Source organism: Xenopus tropicalis, chromosome 3 (assembly GCF_000004195.4).
Source record: "Xenopus tropicalis strain Nigerian chromosome 3, UCB_Xtro_10.0, whole genome shotgun sequence".
NCBI lineage: Eukaryota > Metazoa > Chordata > Amphibia > Anura > Pipidae > Xenopus > Xenopus tropicalis.
In genome coordinates, this window is record NC_030679.2 from 48,939,848 (window position 1) to 48,962,594 (window position 22,747).

Below are 22,747 nucleotides of genomic sequence, written 5' to 3' on the forward strand. Positions count from 1 at the left end.
TGTTTGCAGCATGTTCAAGTGTATTAGAAATGATAACTCACTTAGTGTACACTGCCTATCATTAGACAACAAGAATCAAAGTAAAAGAATATCCTACTTTGGAACCAGTAAAAGCATGTTTTCCTTCAAGGCATGCACACCTGCACCTGGTTTTCAAATAGTACAGATTAACTTTGTGTTATGCATGTGGATAGTTAATCAGTTTGTACATCCCAAAAATAATTCACGGGTAAAAAGCAACATCGAATTTACCCTGATGTTGGAAACAGTATTTCTGAGGTTGGTGCATCTTCACCAGGAGGAGATGAAAAGCAGAAGCCAGAATTTTCCGAAAATGAGATGGAACAATTAGTTGATGGTGTCTCCAAACATGGCCAACAACTTTGTGGTGGCCTGGCTGCTAAAACCACCAAAGCAGAGAAAAGTAAGATCTGGGCAGATATCCAAGCAAAACTCAATGCTGTGGGGGGCCAGAATAGGTCCATTGCTGACATAAAAAAAGAATGGAATAATCTCAAAAAGCACACTAAAGATAAGATGTCACAAATCAAGCAGGAAAGCACAGAGGTGAGTGAAGGGGTGCCTGCTCCACCACAACAGGAGCTAAATTCCTTGGAAAAACGTGTTGAAGCCATGTTGCAACTGGAGCAAACGGAAGGCACTCCTGGAATTGATGATGACCTTCAAGATGATGTAACTGGAGGTAAAGAAAAATAAATAAACCTAAAATCTTATGTATCTGTCTTTCATAACATAAATTCTCTGCAATCTTTCTTTTCTAACCTAATAATTTCCATACTGAACATGCTGTGATTTTGTGGCTTACACTTTACACACCATAGATTCTATATCTTTATATGGCTCTTTCATTATCTACAATAAGATACAGGTATAGAATATATAATCCATAATGCTTGGATAGTGCATTTCTAGCCTTTTAACCATGAAAATGTGGTTCCATATATATATATATATATAATGTATATATATATACTGTATATATATACACACACACACACACACACACACACACACACACACACAGAGGAAAACATGTTATTCATGTTTTTATTTTTCTGGCATTATTTCGGAGATACAGTATTTGATTTTTACTTGTACTAAATGAAAGAATTGGTTGATGTATCAGGCATTAATTATTAGGTTGAGTGTGTTTATTGTCATTCACCTTGCCTAACAAATTAATTTCAGTAAATAGTAAATGCCCATTTAAAAATGTTATCTAAAAAATACAGATGCAGCGTGTATTTACATTTTGTCTCACTATGTCCAGACACTATTTTTGTGTAAAAACTTGCCAGTAAACCTCAATAGAAAATGCCACAGACAATGTGCCACCTGGTGGCAAAATTTGTATTTATTTCCCTACATTAATTGGAAGAGACCTAACGAGATAACATGGTAAAGGAACTTGGCTGCATCTGTTTAAAATAATGCAAGTTTTATAAACATACAATTGTTTAAGGGGTATGTTGAAACTATAACAGGTCCACATTCAGGTTTGATATCTGTTCATCTTAAAAATATAATATTTCTTCTTGTTTGCATGTATTCATATCATGACCAAAGCATCTTCAAAAGTGGCTTAAATATTACTCCACTTATCTTACACCTCTTCATTGTCTTACTTTTATGCAGTAGTAGCTCTGTAACTCTTTTATGTTGCTTGCAAAACCTTTTTGACCAGGCTTTTATGAGGTCCTAAGAAAATTTTTAAAAATGAATATTTCGATTACCCCATCTTTAATAGGAGGAGCCGCCAAACCAGTCTTTACTGATGAAGAGTTGAGCGCTTTAGTGGATAATATTGACAAATTTGGGCCTCAGCTATTTGGACCTTCTACTGCCCAATCCAGTGCTGCAGATAAAGACAAAATCTGGGCAGACATCCAAAAGCATATAAATGCTGTGGGGGGCAATAACAGGTCTATTGAAGACATTAAGAAAGCATGGAATAAGCTCAAACGGCAAACAAAGAAAAAGATTGAGCACAACAAAACTCAAGCTTTACTGGAAAGTAAAGGACAACCCTCACAATATCATGAATTAACACCTATTGAGAAGCGTGTGGAGGTTATATTACAAATCAAAGAAATTGATGAAGAGGATTTTCATGGGGAACCGGAAGAAGGTAACAAATGGTAGTCACAAATGTTCTTGTGCAGCACTTTTTTTTAACAACGAGAGGCTGGCTCCATACAGTTCATATACAAAAGCCAAAACAATAGTTATTTCTTATATCTCCTGAAATATTGCAGTAAGAGATACATCTGCTGGATTCAGGGATTGCCTTTCTCTTGACAGAATCTATAACTATATGTTATCAGTACCTGAAACCTGAAAAAAACATTTTTAAACATCTTCACCTGCTCATAATTATGCAGGAAAAAAATGATCTCTTCTTACAGACCATCTTTCTGTTTAATTAGCAGAAAATGGTATCTTTAAAAAAACGCTAGTTGTGCATTTTCATGCTGCTTTAGCAAATTGCATAAACCATAAAGTTATCTTTAATAACTAACAACAACATTTGTAAAGCCTTCTACATTTTTATATTGATGTGCAATGTTCACTACATATAATATATATCTGTTTTAGAATATCTACCACCTCTTCTGTAGTGATCTAGAATACGTACTCCTTTTCTGCTACTTTTTTAAAATGTCTGCTCCATGTTGTTATTGTGACTGTTTGTTGCACTCTGTTCAGTGCTGTATTTTCCCCACATACTGTAGCACCCACCTACTTTCATCACTGCATGAAAATCCATAGACTAATAGCACAACATATGTTTTCAATTACTATTTTATTGGTGTACTTCAGAAAGGAATGTCTTCTTTGCCTACAACAGATTTATTAATTAGAAGTTGGTGGGGTAGATGCAAATTGAAGTTAAATAACACTTAGCAAAGACTGAAAGTGAAAAGAACCACTTTTAGGATCATGTTCACTTTTGGGCTGAATTAAGTTCTTGTGTTTATTTAAAGGAGAACTAAACCCTAAATATGAATATGGCTAGAAATGCCATATTTTATATACTAAACTGACTGCACTAGCCAAAAGTATCAGCATCTCTATAGTGGTAACAATATAGGACTTTACAGTTGTCACAGGAGATCCCCTTCTCGAATTCTGTTAGAACTGTCTGGGACTGCACATGCTCAGTGAGCTCTGAGCAACTGTTAAAAAGCTAAGCTAGGGTTCATTGCAAATTATCAAGAAGAAAATTAGATTGGCCTATCATAGAAGCTGATACTACAGGGCTGATTATTACATTCTGATGCTAATTGCACTGGTTTCAGAGCTGCCATATAATGTAAATTTGAATAAATTACTAACTAGCCTTATAATGGTAAATTTATATTTTATATATACAGTATATTGTGCATCTGTCCCTAAGATCAGTAAGTGACAGCAGCACAGACCATGTGCTGTGAATCAGCAGAAAAGAAGATGGGGAGCTACTGGGGCATATTTGGAGGCACAGGTCTTCCCTGCTAAAGGGCTGTGATTGCCTTGGGCTGGTACAGAAGCCCAAACATAATGTACAACATTTCTAGCTTACGTCTTTAGTTCTTCTTTAATAACATGACTGCATTTTCAGAAAGTGCTGCATGGAAAAGCCACTCAGCTGACCTATAAGAAAGTGAAATAAATGATAAATAGTTGGTCACAGCTAAGCATATCATTGGGGATATCTTTATTCATCTTTCTGAATAACTATGCTTCAGCATACCATGCATAATAAACTATGAATATATAGCTGCAAAAAAAGGGTTTTTTAATGGTGCATTATATTTCAACATCATGCAATGTTTAGCTGAGCAATCTTACTTATAGTGGGAAAAAGTAAGTCATGTTGAACAGGGTTGAGCTGAATGTGCCATTTAAGTCTGATCTATGTATGCTGTACAAGCTTAAAAACAGTTCATGGAGGGAAATGCCATACCTTGATAGTATTTCAGATATCTGAATGTATATGTATTGCCTAGGCAAATACATTTTCCTCTGAATACTTTCTGGTCAGAATTTTTTATTCTAGTATGAAAGACAGACAGCCTGCTGCTAAGGAGCAATACATGCCATACCAGGTTATGTTAAAGTACCCCTTCTGGAACAGAAACTTAACTTTAAGGGTCTCTAGATAAAAAGCCATACCATTAAAGGTTAGGCCACAGTTGGATACCAAGATGAATCTAGACAACAACAAAAATAATGCTGATATGGAAGAATAAAAAGGTATAGGAAAGCCAGAAATATAAGCAAACCAAATTAATATAAGGAACAATGATCTGTACTTTGATCTTAGTACAGTGTAAAGCAAAATGCAAAAATCAATACATTTCCTTTTTTGAAAAGCCATTTTCTCTTAAACAATGATTGTTTTATGAGCCATCCAATAAAAAGTGTGTCATCAAGTCATGCTAATAACAGAAAAGTGTGCATATGTCATGTTCCATTTATTCCCATCCTATATTTCATACTTTGCTGCTTGCTGTTCTTAAAACTATTTAAACATAGCTAAAATGTTAGCTCTCCTGGATTGTATCATAAGAAGGCAGATACCGTCAAGCAAGAGTTCTGGAATGTGTGCGGTGCTGGAAGATCACTGAAGAGTTTCACCTAATCCTTTGATGGGTTATTTGTCAACTGCAGAGTTTCTTTGGAACTACATTACTTTATACGACGACCAAATATTTTTTTTCATTCTATTATTCTTGGATTCTTTTCATTTAGACAAATACTACTCCGTACAAAGATCTCAAATGATTACTATTTTTACATCTTTTTTCCTCTGTATGTAGGGAAAACTCCAGATCAGTTGAACTCAAGCCAACTGTGCAAATAACTCTGTACATTTTTAACATTTCAGCCCAGACTCCAAATGCATGTTTGAATATACAAACATACTTGAACTACCAGTTACCTCTTTTGGGGTTTAGGAGTTTTCCTGGTTTTCTGCAGTTGGTTATATCTATTTTGCGGGCTTTGACTTAGTTTAGTATTCTTAGTTAAATTTGGATAGTAGCCAAAAATATACAGATACTTGTGATATAATGTAATCACAAACTAACACCTTCATTCACTTATATTAAGCAGCCCCTTTTAAAACAGTGTAAAAATATAATAAATGGCACAAGACTTCATGAACACAAACTATGCCATTTGGTTCCCACCAAACAACAGTAAGAAAAATGTATGGATTCAATGGGACAGGATGGTTATTGCTGTGCTGAAAAGTTCTTTTTGAGATAAGACCAGATGTTCTTTCAATTTATATGTACAGTATTTAATATTAAATATCCTCCCTACATTTAAAAGCATTTAGCATCATCCCTTATATATATAAGAATCAAAGATACCATGAAATATATTATTAATGCAAGCTGATATATTTAAAATAATTTGTAGGACATGTTGCAAAAAGATTATCATAAATAAACATAAAAATCTGTTATGAGTTTCTCTCCCCTATAAAAAGGGGCTGTGTTGCTCATATTTGTGGACTGTGTAACTCTGGCAAAACCAAATGCTTCAGCGTCATAGGTCTTTTATATACTTACAGTATATTAGTAAAATGTTCCTGATCTTGTCATTGTTTTACTTAACAAAGTATATTGAACTTCTTGTTGCCCTATCTTTAAACATCCATGGAAACTTGACTTAAAAAGTGAAAAGTGGAATTGATTTAATCAAAACCATGACAACATCATCTTTTAATCTGTCTACACAGTGTTCAGTACTTTCGTGATCTCTTTGTGAACCCCACATCTATAACAAAAAGGTTTTAACCAATCAAGGTGGAACTGAGCCACTTCATAAAGAAGTATGTTGAAGTACCCTATTATGGGGGTATCTTTTGGTTTCCACTGTTACTATGAGAAAAGTATTTAATCACAGATACATTGTGCAAATACTTTGACATATATAATAGTACAGCCTTCAAATCTATGAGATAATTAGAAATGTCAATTAAAACAATTCTGCACCTACCTATTATTCATTGGTCTCCACTCCTGGCCTCTACATTTACTAGTAAGTGCGACCACCAACCATCTATGTTTGTGACAGCTAAAAAAAAGAACCATTTTATTATGCAAACCACGGAGAACAAATATGTACATTATATATATTATAGTGCCTTGTAATGTATAAAATTAAAAGCAGTACGCATGTTTCCCAGTCTTTACATTGCATTTAACAGGTAGTTGCTGATGAATTAAGCCAATTTCAGGTGCAAACAGGTGCTTTAGGTTGTGTGCAAGAACCATCAAAGAAAAATAATAATAACAACAATATGCAGCAAACAATGAACCTACACTATGCAGCAAACAAAATCTACAAAATCTACAATATACAGATGCAGTTGATATCTCAGTCTATACCAGAGAGATATCTGAGCATCCATTTAGTAAGATGCATTCCTATGTGTAATTACATTGAGAAGGGTCAAGAAACCCATATTGCATTGGGATGATGGTGATTGTTGCTAGTTAAAAGAATAATGTTTCCAGTAATATGACTAACAATAGTAACATTATTCATTCATTTTTTTTGTTTCCTGTTGGTTCTTTAGCTGAAGAGTGGCTAGTGGCTAATCCAGAACCAACAGATAAAACAAGATTCACAATCACAGGGTTACCAACTGGATCTAAAATCTTTGTGAGAGTGAAGGCATTAAATGCTGCAGGCCCTAGTGATCCAAGACTCCACCCACAACCAATTCTGGTTAAGGAGGTAATTGGTAAGTTAAAGCCAAGCAAATGTCTGTCCTATTTTACATTAAAAAATATGGTTACTAATAATAATAATAATCTCAGCCCTCTATTGATTCCTATAGACCCTAACTATATACACAAAGCAGAATTTTTATGGCCAGTACTTTTTAGGTCCTCAAAGAAGTTCATAGTCTCAGCCATACAAAAACAAATTAGAAAACAAATAATTATGGCAGAAATTAGCAGTAGTGCAAATATTTATACTTTGTGCAGGACAGAGATCTGAAAAATGAGCGTCTCAAAGTGATGCACTATATTTAAATGAAATCTTTGTCAATATATTTATTTATGATACCAGGCTAATACATAAATGTATTGAAAATATGGAGGCAATCTTTACCTTAACCTTAAGCTTATGCAATAATGTGATTTTGTCCACATTTACCCACTGCAAAGTAAGGAGATTTAAAATATGTGGCAGGTAAAGCCCATTCTATTCTGGGCAAGGGTAGAGGGCACATAACTCTGTGCCTGCTGGAATTAGTGGATATTGTATTTTAAATGTTAGTGATCATTTTCTAAAGACTGGGTAGCAAAGATATGTAATCAGGTGGAGTGAGGGTTATTATTTTCCCCAATTTATCCATCAGGGTGTAATGCAGGGTAGCCTTGAGTATAATTTAGGGATTCAAACATTAGATATGAACTAACATTATATAGCCAAAAGGTTCCAAAGCTCATTCTGATTTTACTCTTTTATCTTTCTTTAGTGCCTCCAAAGATACGTCTACCCCGTCACTTAAAACAGACATATATCCGAAAAGTAGGAGAAGCTGTAAACCTTGTTATACCGTTCCAGGTAAATAAACAATTGGCTTCCCAAATATTAATTTGTTTATTAAACTGATGTTATATTTGTTATACTGAAAGATACTTTTAGCAATGCAACCAGTACTTGAAATGAAAGGTCCATTGTAGCCCAGCTACAGATTTCAGAAGATAATATTTTTTCTCTGGTTTACTACAATATTTTTTGGGCATTTCCATCTTTTAATATTTTTATTCCACAGGGGAAACCTAGACCAAAGGTATCTTGGAAAAAAAATGGATCACATGTGGATAAAACACAAATCAGTATTCGTAACAGCGAGTGCGACACAATCCTTTTTATTCGGAAAGCAGAAAGGAGCCATTCTGGAAAATATGACTTGAAAGTAAAAGTTGAAAATCTCCAAGATAAGGCGTCGATCTTCATTCAGATTGTTGGTATGACTACATAATTGATTTAAATTTCTAACGGCTCATATATCAACTAATATTAATCTCTCAGTAAACCAGATGGGGCAAAACCTAATGGGTAGAGTAATGTAAGATGTCATTTTGGTCATGGGTAAAATAATTCATTGTGGGAAATAAATGAAACATAAAATCAACTTCTAACATGCTTTTCTTTGGGGATCTAAAGGGCATCCAAACAATTCTTACAGTACAATTGTCCCGCTATGCCCCCTAGTTCTCAAAATTAGATTAACAAAAACTTATTAATGCAATGAAATTCACCAAGGACGTTGCTGCTTTCCAGCACTACCCCATTTGTCTTGTTATCACCCATAGAGAGATAATTATATGAGCTGACATTACATTATAACATCAGGAGTGGCAAAATATTGCATTTTATTTGTTGTGTGAGAGAAGATTTGATAATATGTTGAAGTATGCCAGGATCAATTAAGTGAAATGTGGTTATACAATAGTTCTTTGAAGCCTTTTAAATAATTTAGGCTATTGAAGCACTAGGAAAATGGCAATAGTGTTAATCCACAATGACCATGATTTTTGTCTAGATCGCCCTGGGCCTCCAAAAGAAGTACTTATTGAGGAGGTGTGGGGAGAAAATGTTGCATTGGAATGGAAGCCTCCTTTAGATAATGGTAATGCCGCTATCACTGGATACACCATACAGAAGGCAGACAAGAAGACAATGGTATGTTACTTTAAATTGATGTTCAGTATTTTCTTGCTTCCTCAAGGGACATCTTATATTACAAATTAAATCACTTTTAAAACGGACAATTTTACATTCTATGCCATAAATGTAGAAGGATGCTTCGTTACTGACTATATTCCAACTTTGTTTCCATAGGAATGGTTCACTGTCTTGGAACACTATCACAGAACCAGTGCCACAATATCAGAACTTGTGATAGGAAATGAGTACTATTTCAGAATTTTCTCAGAAAATATGTGCGGCCTCAGTGAGGCAGCTACCCGGACTGTAAATAGCGCACTTATTGAGAAGGAAGGTTGGAAATCTCTATATTTACCATAATGTTTATTTTTATTCTGTTTAACAATTGTAGCATATACAGTACAGTACAATACTGTAAAATTAATTGAAAGAATAAAACCAGTAAGATAAGTAAATTGCCCAGATACCAGACCTTAGAAACAGTCCTTCACTAGAAGCCATAGCATTTAGTTCACTGGCCAATGCCAACTATTCACGTTTGTTATATTTTCTAGGAAGAGACCTTCCTGGTACTTGGCTTTGTCTTGAGGATAGTGTCTCCCTGACCTTTGATGCTCTCTCATTCACTTGTGATTTTTTATAAACTTGGATATATTTTAACATCCAGTAACTATTAAATCCCTAAAGTTGAGCACATACAGATAGATTTGGTTTTTAGTACAAGTTTCATATGGTCTATGGCACAGATACTTTTCCAAAAAGATCGGCTTTGTCAGTTTGTTAGGTTTGAACATTTTTATCACTATTGGGGTTATGTAATATCAGGAGCAAAGCCTGCTACACATCTTATCACCTACAGCAACCAACCAGCAGGTAGCATTTACTTGTCACTTGTTTAAAAGCAAGCATGTTATTGGTTGCTATGCTATCTTGTGTCAACCATAATAAATGTTTTCCAGTCCCAGAAACCATATCATGTTGGCAGCTGGTCAGTCTATATGTCAAAACATTTTTTCAAGTTTTTAGATCACTTTCCAGACAGGAACTAGAAATCAGAATATGTTGATGGAAATCCATCACATGATTTAGATCTTCTATACTGCCGTTTCCTATGACTGGCTCCTTCTTTTCTTTGCCATAAACTTTTCTGAGTGCTCATTTACTTGGAAAGACCATAGAGCTATGTGGGGTGCAACACTGCACCTCGTACAAAACTTATTTTGCTACTGCAAATGCAGATGGTGATGCTGACAGGTGCAGGCAGGCAATAAGAACAGGCTCACTGTTCTTAACTACAAGGTAGTAAAGTGTCAGTAGTTACTCTGCCCTGTCTATGTGCCATATTTTCTGTATGCAGCAATACCAGGTGCAGGCATTTTCACATACAAAGAGAGTCATCTCCATACAAGAGAGTAATCTTCACTGCATTTTTTGTGTGTCCTAGTCTGGTGCATTTATGCAAACCAATGGGTCTGCAGGCCTATGTGCATAAGACCACTGACTGCAAGCTTCTTTTTCCCAATTGTTTTGTGATGAATCCAATGCACAAGGAAATGGTCCTTTACACCACTCAGATGGACTTTTCCTTTTGACCTCACAGAATATTAATAGAACCTATAGATGTTTATATTCTATACAACTGAATCATTTCTTTTTTCAAACAGGTAAAGCTTATAAGAGACCAGATTATGATGACTTTGATTTCACTGAACCACCACTGTTTACCCATCCCCTAGTAAATACAATAGCTATTGCTGGATACAATGCTACCCTCAACTGCAGTGTCAGAGGGAACCCAAAGGTACAACAACAATAAAGACTATAGCAAGTGTTGGTACAATAGAACAGGCATGAAGTTATATCATTGTTTCACATTAATGATTAATTAATGGTTAATTAATGTTTTATGTTCAACAACAAGACCTGAGCTGTTCAGAACTTTAAACTGCAGGCATATAATAATCATATTGTATTTAAACTAGCTTTACTATCCACCAGTAAGGACATTTTTGTTTTGGGAGACTGCCAATAGAAACTACAACATGACCGTAAATCACAACAACGCAACCCTTCATGTATTATCATAGTGTCTATATGCCATGTTAGTAAAATATAATTTTCTGAAATTTTACTCATAAACTATAAAAGTAAAAATGGAAGTAACATATAATTATGCATATTTTTATTTTGCCAGCCTAAAATAACATGGATGAAAAACAAAGTGGTTATTATGAATGATCCCAGATACAGAATGTTTAGTAACCAGAGCGTTTGTACCCTGGAGATACGCAAACCTAGCCCCTATGATGGGGCTACATATACCTGCAAAGCTGTAAATGAACTGGGTGAGGCTGAGGTTGATTGCAAGCTGGAGGTGAAAGGTATGTTCTATTAAAGTATGACCAGTTGTTCAGGTTTGTAAGAAATAGAGTTAGTACTATATGGCCAGGAAAGATAATTAGTATTTACACCAAGGAATCAACAGGTCTGTGGTTTCTAACCAGCTTACAAAATATTGAAATTTTTCCTCCACAATCAGGTCCAATGTAAAATTCCAAAGGTAGTGTATGCTCAAAATGAAGCCACCATTTGTACTACTGCAAAATGGTTAATAAAAATACACACACACACCAAAAATATGCCCTTCCTGTTTTTTTAATTAGAATAAGACTGTCTCCTAAGGCCCACTAGAGAACTTGATATTCAGGGCCCCTCTAAATGAAATTTGATACAACATTTCCCTAACTAAATGGCTCTTGGGTAGAAACCGTGGGGTTCTGATATTAGGTAATTTGTGAGAAATCTGGGCAAAATTATCAAAATGTGAATTTAGAGCTCACCACTGAAAAATGCACCCACTTTCTATTCATTCCTGTAATATTTTACCAGTGTTAATGTTACCAATATAATGTTTTTATCAATGGGTGAAAGTTACAGTTTAACATTTGATAAATACGCTTTTAAAAATCCCATAGGAATGAATAGAAAGTAGTGAATTTTTTCAGTGACGAGCTCTAATCTCACATTTTAATAAAGCTGCCCCATAGTTCAGTAGGTGATTGCAATAAGACGGGAGTCTTTTCAGAGTTTTTTGTTATTTCTGATTTTGAGCTATGAGTTTTGTAGAAGAATGTTGCATTGCAATCTATTAACCATTTCTAAAATGAATGGTTATTGAAAGTGTAGCTTCTAATGCTGACATAATCTTAAATCTAATAGAGGAAGAAACTTGCCGTATCTTATTATAATGACAAATTTAGTAATTGTGTTCTTTATTATAAAGAGATGCAGAAGAAAGTGCTTCAGGTACCCTCCACAAAACATGGAGTCTGCAGAGTCAAAATCCTTAATTATTAGGGCTAAACTAATCCCCGGGTCCCCTTCCTTACGATGTAAAGGCAAGCATAGCTGTGCATGCCCATCAAGGAAGGTGCAAGTCATTTGTGACTGCACTGCTCTTTTAATACCTCTGTAATAAGTGTTACAACCACACAACATTTAGCACTTGCACAAACTTGTGAAGGCAATGCCAACTTCATGGATAAATAAATGTAGCAGGTAGGTTGTGTATGAGATAAAACTGTGACTAATAATTGCAATGACAAAATAAAATATATATAATGACAATTAGAAAAGTATATTGGTTCACGTGTTCTAATTCTGCAGGGTCATTAAGTGGAGAACCATTCGGACTCTGGAAACAGAAGCAGGTTTATTAAATATATTCTATAGCAGATTACATCATGTATATACTCCCTTGTCACAGCAAGCTATTCCTTGCATGTAAACGCTTGTATTTGTTAATCTTGGGTAGATTACAAATACTGTTTCATGGTAAATAGAGCTCAAACAAGTGTAAGCAGAAAATTTACCATGAACAAACAAATTCTGTGGGAGAAGTAACAACAACCACCTGCAAACATAACAATCTTTATAAGTTTTTTTTTGGAAAAAAACACATTGTTAATTTTGATTGTACCATAAGAAATTATATTCCTCTGAAAGAGGCAAATTATACTATAACTAAACATTCTGAGATTTAAATAGAAAGTGTAGCCTATTTAAGCAGAGTTTAAGCAGAGTTTTCTATCCATGGATAGTCTCTTAAAAAGAAACCTTTTTAGTATAAGTGATCCCCTGTGTTAATTGTGTCAGACAGGCTGCACACAACATTTTGGGAGCAAGCCTGATGAAAAAGCACACCCTCAAAACAGGGGCAGCCTTTTTTACATAATAAACATAGGGGATCACCCTGTGGAAGAGCAATTCCATATGCCGGTTCTATGTTTTCTATAAGTACTCCAGGTGCCTGTGGGTTTTTAAACTTGAAAGTATGAGGTCACAGGCATAGCTATTGTGGGCCAACAAAAAATAAATCTGCTGAAAAAATAAATCCACTGACTTGTGCCCACATTCAGTGCAACTAAACTGCAGTAATTGATGCTTCCAGATCTTCTAGTCTGGAGGCGGATGTAGTTCCAGGGTTCCTCTGAGTCAATAGGCGCAGCAGTGCTTGATTCAGAATAGAAGGCAAGAAGGACTGACCAGTGCCAAGCGCAACTATACTGAAGTGCTATGAGTGAAGATCCTTGAATGAAAATGGTTTTATGTGATTGTGGAGTGCAACTGCACTTGCAGATGTACGTGAGCCCTATTATCTTATCCTGTATGCTAAGAATGCAATCCCTCACGATTTGATTCAATCAGTAGTCAAAGAGGAGGTTTTAAGATGTGTCACTACACAGATCCAAAGCAAGGACCTAGTATTTAAAGAAAAGAACCGGATATATCATTTGGAGAAATAAAATGCAGTGAAAGTTGGTTCAAGATTTTATATGACAATCCTAACAGTCTAAAAAAATCTAAATTGAATTTAACAATGCTGTTTTTTTCAAACATATTTTACAGACTTCATCACTTGATAATCCTTTCTAATTCTTCATATACATATATATATTATATATTACGTGTGTGTCTTCCTATATATTTAGCGTGTGTGTGTGCAAATATATTCATCTCCATATATCTATATATAATATATATACTGTATATATGTACAGTTTAATATTTGCAAATGTTGAAGGAATACCTGTTTGCGCACATTTGTTGCAGCAGGTCTGGTATTCTGTTTGCATTAATAATACTTTTAGTTATTAATTGTATTTTTGAAATGTATTTTACCCTTACTTTTGCTTGTATATGCTTCAACATCCCCATCATTATTACATAACTAAATGTTTAAAACATCATTTTCATCACAACATCCAGTTAATTAATGTTGGTTATTAGCATTTAAATTCTCTTTACTTCTCTTTCTCTCTTTCCCTTAGTTGCACAATAAGGACTAGTGAATGTGTATTGTCATCTAAGGTAAGCTTTCATATGGTGATGTCATATGAAGCTTATATCTATTGTAGAATATAAATTGTTTCATCATGCACTAATACAAATGTTGCAATTCCATTCATTGGTAATTCCTGCCATTGCTTATAGATCCAAACCAATTAACAATGACTAATCAATAATGTTACAGTTATCTAAGAAATGGTAGTAGAACTTATGCCATGACTTCCATAAAATGCTTTCTTATCAAACATTTTTGGAAAACTCTTACACTAAGGGGCTGATTTACTAATCCATGAATTCGAATGGGAATTCATTCATTTACGAGAAAGTCGTAACGACGACAAAAAAAATCGCAAAAAATACGAAAAAGTCGCAAAATGTTCGTTTTCCATTCCGAAATTGGAAAACGAACATTTTGCGACTTTTTCGTATTTTTTGCGATTTTTTTTGTCGTCGTTATGACTTTCTCGTAAATTGTTGCGACTTTTTCGTAACCATTACGATTTGCTCGTATATTGTCGCAACTTTTTCGTATTGAGCGCTCGTAAACGGCCGGGCAAAACTTTCAGACTTTGCATGATTTTGGAAGCCTCCCATAGGACTCAATGGCACTCTGCAGCTCCAACCTGGCCCAAGGAAAGTCACGATACTGAAGCTTGAATGAATCCGAAACTTTTGTACTCGGCGCAACGGCTACGAAAAAGTTGCGACAATTCACGCAAATCGTAATGGCTACGAGAAAGTCGCGACAATTTACGAAAAAGTCGTAACGGCTACGAAAAAGTCGCGACAATTTACGAAAAAAACCCCAAAATACCGATCATTACGAACAAAAAAAACGCATTCGGACGCCTTCGGAGCGTTCGTGGATTAGTAAATGTGCTCCCAAGTATGACATGAAGACATGCTGATAAAGCTTTCCTCAATTTCTGACCCCTTTTAAGTAATTCATGTGATACAAATCAAATATGATTTAACCCAGAATGCTTGCTGTTTTGCATACAAAGGAGATGTCTGTCCACTGTGATCTCCTCATTATAAATGTGCAGTTATCTAAAAACCCTTACAGCTAACAAGGTATGAATCAGTACTATGTGATTTGTAAGGGTCTAAATATTTTGGTGATTAAAACAAATGATCTAGGTTGATACCTAATAAATGGATGGTTAAATTAAAGGTAAGGAAGGTTTGTACTGCAAGTATTTCAATTATGAATTGCAATAAACAAAAGAAGGGCTTTCAGTGATAATTCTAAATTGCAGGGTACATTTTCCTGTTGTTTGAATTAATAAATATATATTGTTTTTGTTATTCCTTGCACTTAACAGGGCAGACTGAAACAGAATGTTCTGTCACTTTCCAACTTCTGTCAATTTCTAGCTTTCCAAAGCTAAAGTTTAAATAAATTACCAGTGAGAAGCCCTCTGTGCCATGAGCCGCTCCATATATCAGAGCGTGACAAAGCCTGCAGTTGGGAAAAGGGAGAGGACTGTTTATACAGAAGGTCTCTCGTTGGACTAGCCATTTGTTTTAACCACCTAGAATCTATAGCATCGGAACAATGGTACTTTTATGCTGATGCCACAGATTCTACAGTGAGTTGCATTAGGTACAGGTTTAGTGGAGAAGAGACTAGAAATTTGTTTTTGTTTAGAAAAGTGAAAAGCGCAATTTTTTTTTGCAAGTTTTTTTCCCAGCATTCCAGCACAAGTATAAGTGCAGCAATGAGGTGCACCATTTTTTAATATATACCAGAGATACAAAGATTTCAGCTGCTTAGTAAATTATGCACAAATGGGTATAACTTGTTCTTCCAATGGACACACAGGCCTTGCCTTGCAACTGTGAGTGTTTATAATTGGAATATGCAAAGAGAGCCCTACCTGGTCAACAGTGTTAAGAAGGGCTTGTATTGCACCAGAGTGTACTGGAGATTGTGCCTATGCTCTAAGGGTAAAACTTGGTAAACTGGTGTATGCGAGTACTATAGATAAGAGTAGGTGCAAGCACATTCTATATGCCAGAAAATGCTCATAGCCCCTAGTGTGAGGATTAAAAAGTATTGTCTTAGTACAGAAATCCAATTCTCATTTGGCCAGAGGTTTGCCCCATATATGGCACATATGTTAATATTAATCCTTCTATTACTGCCACTTACTGGATCACACAAAAGTCCACATTGCCAGATAATAATTAAAACAGCCATAGGCTGCCTTAGTAATATAAAGAGATAACAGGGCTACTTTGTGAAACAAAACTCAACAAATTGACTTTGCATGATGTATTTGGGTGTGTGAAAATAGCTGCAGAACTCTGTGCTTCATTAGTCAGCACTGTATTAGCAAAGGGCAGATGGGGACGGCACGTGCAAATTGCACGCTGCAGTAGTAAACTAACCCTTTTTCCATAAGATATGAACCAAATGTGTAAGTTAAATTTTTTACTAACGAATAAAGCTACTTATTGGCGTTTTTGTTGTTTACAGTCCATGCACAGGCTTACGTGCATTTAGAATGGAAACATATTTTTTATTTCTTTTTTTTTAAAAGTACATTATTTCTGGTGGGGGCAGACTTGTTGAGGTGGCTCAATATTTGCACTGCAAGTCATATGAAACATATATACTTACACTGTTACTATTTAATACATAACTTTCATTACAGACTTCAGAAAATCCTTTCACCAAAAAAAAAAATTTTATATATATATAATTTTTGGTCAATCATTTGCTAAATATCAATATGCATGAATTATTTCAATAACTTATGTTTCATGTTTAATGTGTAGATACAATTAGATTGGGGTTCAGAAAACTAATTCCCTTTGAGATCTTACATGAGAAAACAAATAATAGACAGTGGCTGAGCCTTTCCTTTTAATCAGTTTTCAGGCCTTAAGAAAGGCCAATGAATCCAGTTATACAGCATTCTGTCTGTATATTTACCCTTGTATAATTGAATTGATGAAGGCAACATAGATATTAGCAGAACCTCATATAAACGTAATGTTTCTGTGAAATGCTTGGTCATCATGGAAAACATTCCAAGAAACTGTCAGGCAACCTCACATTTTCATTTTTCTGGCCTATTTTTTAAACCTATGGATCTGAAAATCTTTTTTTACCAATAAAAATATTGGTTCATGGTAATCAGTGTATGAAGAAAGCTAATTAAATTGCATATGTATCTCCCTTCTTTAAGATCTTCTGTGAAGTAATGAGACATGTTGCTGATTATCTGAAAGTATATTCCTTATATAAAATATTCTGATCATGTTTTTGCTACTTATCATAATGCCCTATCACACTACTTTGCTTAGTTCTACATTTTTGATGAGTTGGATCCCATTACCTTAGCTATTATGTGTTTTTCAAACATCTAACATTTAACTTTTTGGTTTCCAGGTGGGATCACATTTTTCCGCCTTCTAATGCAAGGTGTGCCTCTGTCTGTCATTGATTCTTATATGCGAGAGCTGAAAGCAAGCAAGCAAGAGAGCGCATGAGCATGTCCAGAATTCAGCTGCTCTGCTATTGAATTGGAATCTGGACATCAGTGTTACAATTATTTGATCCTGGATTTGCATCTATTTTGTGTAGTCATTTTCAGTACAGCTATATTATCTTGTATAATGAAGTTACAGTCCTCGCGCATGTGTTTCCTTGAGGGAAGTGGCGGAACAAGCTTACAGTGATGCACATTTTTTGTGTTTGGTTTAGAGCTTTTAAGCAATAGAATTAAATAAGGAAAGTGTAAGAAGTACAGAAGAGGTCACCCAGGGCAATGCAGAAAGATGAAGGCACCCATACCAAGAATACAGAAAATTATGTGTTGCCCTGTATCTTCATGTTTTATTTTGTATTTGCCCAATGAAAATAGGTAACCATATTGTTTAGGTCCCCCTGCCTCTATAAATATGTTACTGACTTGTTATTAGCTTTAGTCTAGCCTTAACTACCATTGCCTCAGGATGGCTGGCAACAACCTTAATTTTAATTTTAAAGTTCTGCTTTTACTATACCCTTAAAAGAAGCTGGCAGGGGGCATGCCAACGGTTCATGGTCTTGATACCCTAGGTTTGATGTGTTATATCCTATACAGTGATATAACATCAAGTGTGCCAGCACAAGGATTATGCTGTTCAAAGAACAATTCTGAAAGAAACTTTAGTATAATGGACTTTTTTTGGCCATACGGCTTCCATAGGTTGCCCAAGAAATATGCCCTCTCTGGCCTGCCCTAAAAATGGATAAATTAATTCCTGACCTGAACTAGAAGATTTTGCATGTGATGATAAAGCCAATGAAACAGACATCTGCCATGTAATTTAATACTGCAGTCTAAATAACGTTAATGTATAACAGAGATGTGATATTGCTCAAGCTAATTGTTGCATTTTTTCCTAAGTAGACCTGTACAGTGTTTTACCACATTATACAGGTATAGAGTTTAACTGCATCAAGAAATACTTAGCTAGATGTTATTTGCTTTAGGACTGAAAAGGAAAGTGAAATATGTTATCTGTATAATAAATAAGAGAATTTTACACCACTGGTAGTGTCATTGTGCTCATTATAAGATGTGCATAACACATGCCTGCCCACTTTACATTACGTCCATTTCTATTCGCATTAGGTACACATCTCACTAAAGTCGCCATCTGAGCAGTGCATTGACTTATACTCAGACTCATCTTTATGTTCAACCATGTTCGCTAGTGTTAGTGTATTCTGACCATCTAACCTTGCAACCCCATGATATATATATATGATAAGATATAAGATAAGATACCCCATATTAACAAGTAATCTTAGTTTTTCATACCAAGCTCATCCAGATTTGATTTGAAAAACCTATGAAATTAACGTAGGTTCTTATTGACCTAAACAGGTGTGGAAAATACTATTAGGACAACTAAAGCCTTTATTGAGTATGGGCTGTTTTTAAAATAGCACAGGGGCACCTGCAGTATGTAATCTATGAGATGCGTTTCGGCAAGCCAAAAAATGCTTGCAGAGAAAATGTTCCTACACTTAAAATTCTTCCTATCTGTGCCTGCGCCCAGAAGCATTGAATACGCTTGGGTGCAGGCACATGTAGCTGATATCCACCAAAAAACGTAAGAATTTGCGTTTTTGCCCAATATCGACCACATGTGCCTGCACCCGAGAGCATTTAAAGGAACAGTAACACCAAAATATGAAAGTGTATAAAGTAGTTACAGTAAAATGCATTGTTCCCTGCACTGAAACAGCTGGTGTGTTTGCTTCAGAAAGACTACTATAGTTTATATAAACAAAGCTGCTCTTTAGCCATGGGGGCAGCCATTCAAAGGAGAAAAGACACAGGTTACACAGAGAGGTTGCAACCTCCCATTTGATCAGTACTTAGTCCCCTATGTAACCTCAATGAGGTGGATACTTTTTTGGCAATGTAAGTGAAAGAGGGGCTTTAGTACAATAGACTGTTTATGGAGGTTGGTTTGACTGTGTAACTACGGTGATTTCAGACTCCACTGATCTAGTACATGCACCTATCACTCCCCCCTCTTCCCTTTACTGCATCTGGCTAATCTTACTACGAGGCCAATGCTATGGGATACATAGACCTATATCTCCTGTGAAGATGCATGAGACTAATGAAATGTGACTTACCCTGTAAATATTATAGTGAACTTCTACCTCAATGATTTTCACCCCCTTGAATCTTTTCCTTGCAATTTATTAGATAACTGATCATGCACAATGATTAATATCAATCTATTATTGATTATCAAGACAACCAACAAAGACTAATGAACGTGTAAATATATCTTTTGTAACTTATGTAACTATTTATTATATGAAATTCACATTTTAACTTTAAGATTAAATAAAAGCTATGTTTTAATTATTTAATCAGATGAAGCAGTTAAGTGTTTTTGTATTGGAGATAACAGATTTTGCCCTTTTATATTCTACCGAGCATATCTGTTATCTGCTATGTAACCTGTGCCTTTTCTCCTTTTTTTCCAGCTTGAATGGCTGCCCCCATGGCTACACAGCAGCTTATTTATATAAACTATATTAGTGTTTCTGAAACAATGACACCAGTTGTACCAGTGTGTACCAGTGCAGGGCAACAGCACATTGCATTTAATTGACTTTAAAACACTTTCATTTTTTGGTGTTACTGTTCCTTTAAAGCTTTTGGGTGCAGGCACAGGTAGGATTTTTAAGCGTAGGGCATAGTCTCAGCAAGTGTTTTATGGTTTGCCAAGAATACGCTCCACGTGGCATTAGCTTTAGACTACTAAATATAGATTAGGCAGGGTACTATATATACATATATAAAGTTGGTGCAACAAAGTTGCTGGGGAACAATATTTTTTTTGCCCCCAATGTTGTTGGTAAGCAACTGCTTACCAGGGGTGTATGCCCTGAGTCAGCCCCTTCGATGCCACAACCCTTGAGGGGTAGTACAGAGTGTGCAAGTGTGCATTTCACATTAGAAAAGCCTAATTTCCAATTAAATTTGGCTCTAAGGGCTCTGGCACACGGGGAGATTAGTCGCCCGCGACAAATCTCCCTTGTCACGGGCGACTAATCTCCCCGAGTTGCCATGACCCGCCATCCCACTGGCGAACATGTAAGTCGCCGGTGGGATGGCACACGCGGCGGCGCGATTTCGGCAAATCGCCGGAAAAGCCTTGCGAGGCAACTTCGGCGATTTGCCGAAATCACGCCGCCGCGTGTGCCATCCCACCAGCGACTTACATGTTCGCCAGTGGGATGGCGGGTCATGGCAAGTCGCCGGTGGGATGGCACATGCGGCGGCGCGATTTCGGCAAATCGGCGAAGTTGCCTTGCGAGGCAACTTCGCCGATTTGCCGAAATCGCACCGCCGCGTGTGCCATCCCACCGGCGACTCAACAAGAAATTGTGGGTCCCCCATCTCAATTATTTGGAAGAGCTTCACAGTATTACATATTTTTACAGTAAATTTCTATTGAAAAATAATCCTATAGTGTGTTTCTTGTATAAAGTTCTTATCTAGATCTTTTTTTTACTCATGTTGTCCACTTTAGAGATGGGGTCGGGAGGTCCTGATTACTTGTTTACCAGCACTTACATCTCATCACAAGGTCTTTGGGTAGCTTTTTCTCGTATTGGTTTAGCAGTTAGGTGGCCTTTCATTGGCTGGGCGCCCATGTGCTGCCTACTCAGTTAACCATAGAGTCGCTGACATGACACATGCCACTTAGAATATAGAAAATAAAAGAATATTGAAAACATTTACATTAAATGATTCACCTTTAACCCTTTAAGTGCCAGCCGAATTCGTCATTTCGGTTCCCCCCAGTGCCAGACGTTTTTTAAGCATTTTGTACTCATTCACTTTAACAATGTTTTTTGGTAGGAAAACCTCCACGAAACTAGGGAAATTATATATCGTTTTTTTCGTCACTAATTGGGCTTCGACATACATACCAAATTTTATAACTTTTCTGGAGATATGATGTGTATTTTGGGTGAAATATGTAAAAAAAAATAAAATTATGAAAAATTTCTGTATATTTTGAGGTTTTTTTCCATAGAAAAGTTAATTTTACTCACTTTTTTTTATTGTTTGTAAAAGCCCTAATACTCCCAATTCCAACGATACCAAATATGTGGTGGTACCCCACAGTTCCTGTCCAGAAGTAACCCCCAAACTAAAGCAATACTTAGTACAATATCACACCAGAACAAAGCAGAAAAGCGCTTGTAACAGTTAATGCAGCATAACTTATATGTAAATCTAAAATATCCCCTCATGTTTGGTATCTTTAGAAACTACAGACCTTCAGGTTTCTAGGTGCAATGTAGTTTTCACTCAAAAGCCAAATACCTTTTGTCAGTGCATTGTGAAATTTGGAACTTTTTATGACATTTTTTTTTTTTTCTAAAACGTAAACTTGGACGCATGATCAAATGTGGATTTGACAAAAAAAAATCTCATAAAAATTTTCTAACAAAGGCATATTTGAAAGACAAACTCCTCCTGAATAAAATGATGCCCCATATGTATGGGTGCACATAAAGACATGGGCACCAAACACTCCAAAGCAGGGGCAATGCACAAGGGCAATTACAGCTAAAAATGTGGGGGCTGCGCTCTATGTGCACTTCCTGCAGTTTTTCAGTGTTAACCCCCCCTACCTGTGAAATAACCCCCACAAACTATATATTTCTGAAAAGTGCACACCTTCAGCTATTCAGAGACACCACTCTTCTCTTTCTACATGGAAAATTGTGGCCGCAGTCCCTTGCAGAAGTAAGCGCTTTGGTCAGAAATCAAGGAAAAACCAGATAAAAAACCTAGATTTCTCCCCAAAATCTCCATGGCAACTACCAAAAACTTACTAAACATCGATCTGCAAGTTCCCCTGAATAAAACGATACCCCATATGTATGGGTGCACATAAAGACGTGGCCACCAAATGCCCCAAAACAGGGGCAATGCATAAGGGCAATTTCAGTTGAAATTTTGGGGGCTGCGCTCTATGTGCACTACCTGCAGTTTTTCATTGATAACCCCCCCTACCTGTGAGAAAACCCCCACAATCTATATATTTCCGAAAAGTGCACACCTTCAGCTATTCAGAGACACCACTCTTCTCTTTCTACATGGAAAATTGTGGCCGCAGTCCCTTGCAGAAGTTAGCGCTTTGGTCA

General features: G+C 36.1%; 1 protein-coding gene and 1 long non-coding RNA gene across 9 annotated transcripts in view; one reads left to right on the forward strand and one right to left on the reverse strand.

Moving 5' to 3' along the window:
* Window positions 1-18,602, forward strand: part of mybpc1 (myosin binding protein C1) — a 67,580-nt gene extending 48,978 nt beyond the window's left edge. For 4 of the 8 annotated variants that reach the window (XM_031898861.1, XM_004912894.3, XM_004912898.3 and 1 more), the window contains 10 exons: window positions 299-703; window positions 1,769-2,149; window positions 6,596-6,763; window positions 7,508-7,596; window positions 7,808-8,003; window positions 8,582-8,721; window positions 8,881-9,040; window positions 10,371-10,507; window positions 10,901-11,087; window positions 17,456-18,602. In XM_031898861.1, coding sequence (XP_031754721.1) covers window positions 299-703; window positions 1,769-2,149; window positions 6,596-6,763; window positions 7,508-7,596; window positions 7,808-8,003; window positions 8,582-8,721; window positions 8,881-9,040; window positions 10,371-10,507; window positions 10,901-11,087; window positions 17,456-17,556 — 1,964 coding nt within the window. In that variant the 3' untranslated portion in view covers window positions 17,557-18,602. Of the gene's footprint in view, window positions 1-298; window positions 704-1,768; window positions 2,150-6,595; window positions 6,764-7,507; window positions 7,597-7,807; window positions 8,004-8,581; window positions 8,722-8,880; window positions 9,041-10,370; window positions 10,508-10,900; window positions 11,088-12,372; window positions 12,417-14,036; window positions 14,077-17,455 lie in introns of all 8 variants that reach the window. The other 4 variants (XM_031898862.1, XM_031898863.1, XM_031898864.1 and 1 more) reach the window with 4 other exon arrangements.
* The window catches only part of LOC105946819, a 45,316-nt gene that overhangs the window by 14,523 nt on the left and 8,046 nt on the right, over window positions 1-22,747 (reverse strand). Inside the window, exons 2-3 of the long non-coding RNA XR_004221962.1 lie at window positions 6,013-6,090; window positions 3,584-3,654 (exon numbers count right to left, since the gene is read on the reverse strand). This is a non-coding gene — a long non-coding RNA (uncharacterized LOC105946819). The remainder of the gene's footprint in view (window positions 1-3,583; window positions 3,655-6,012; window positions 6,091-22,747) is intronic.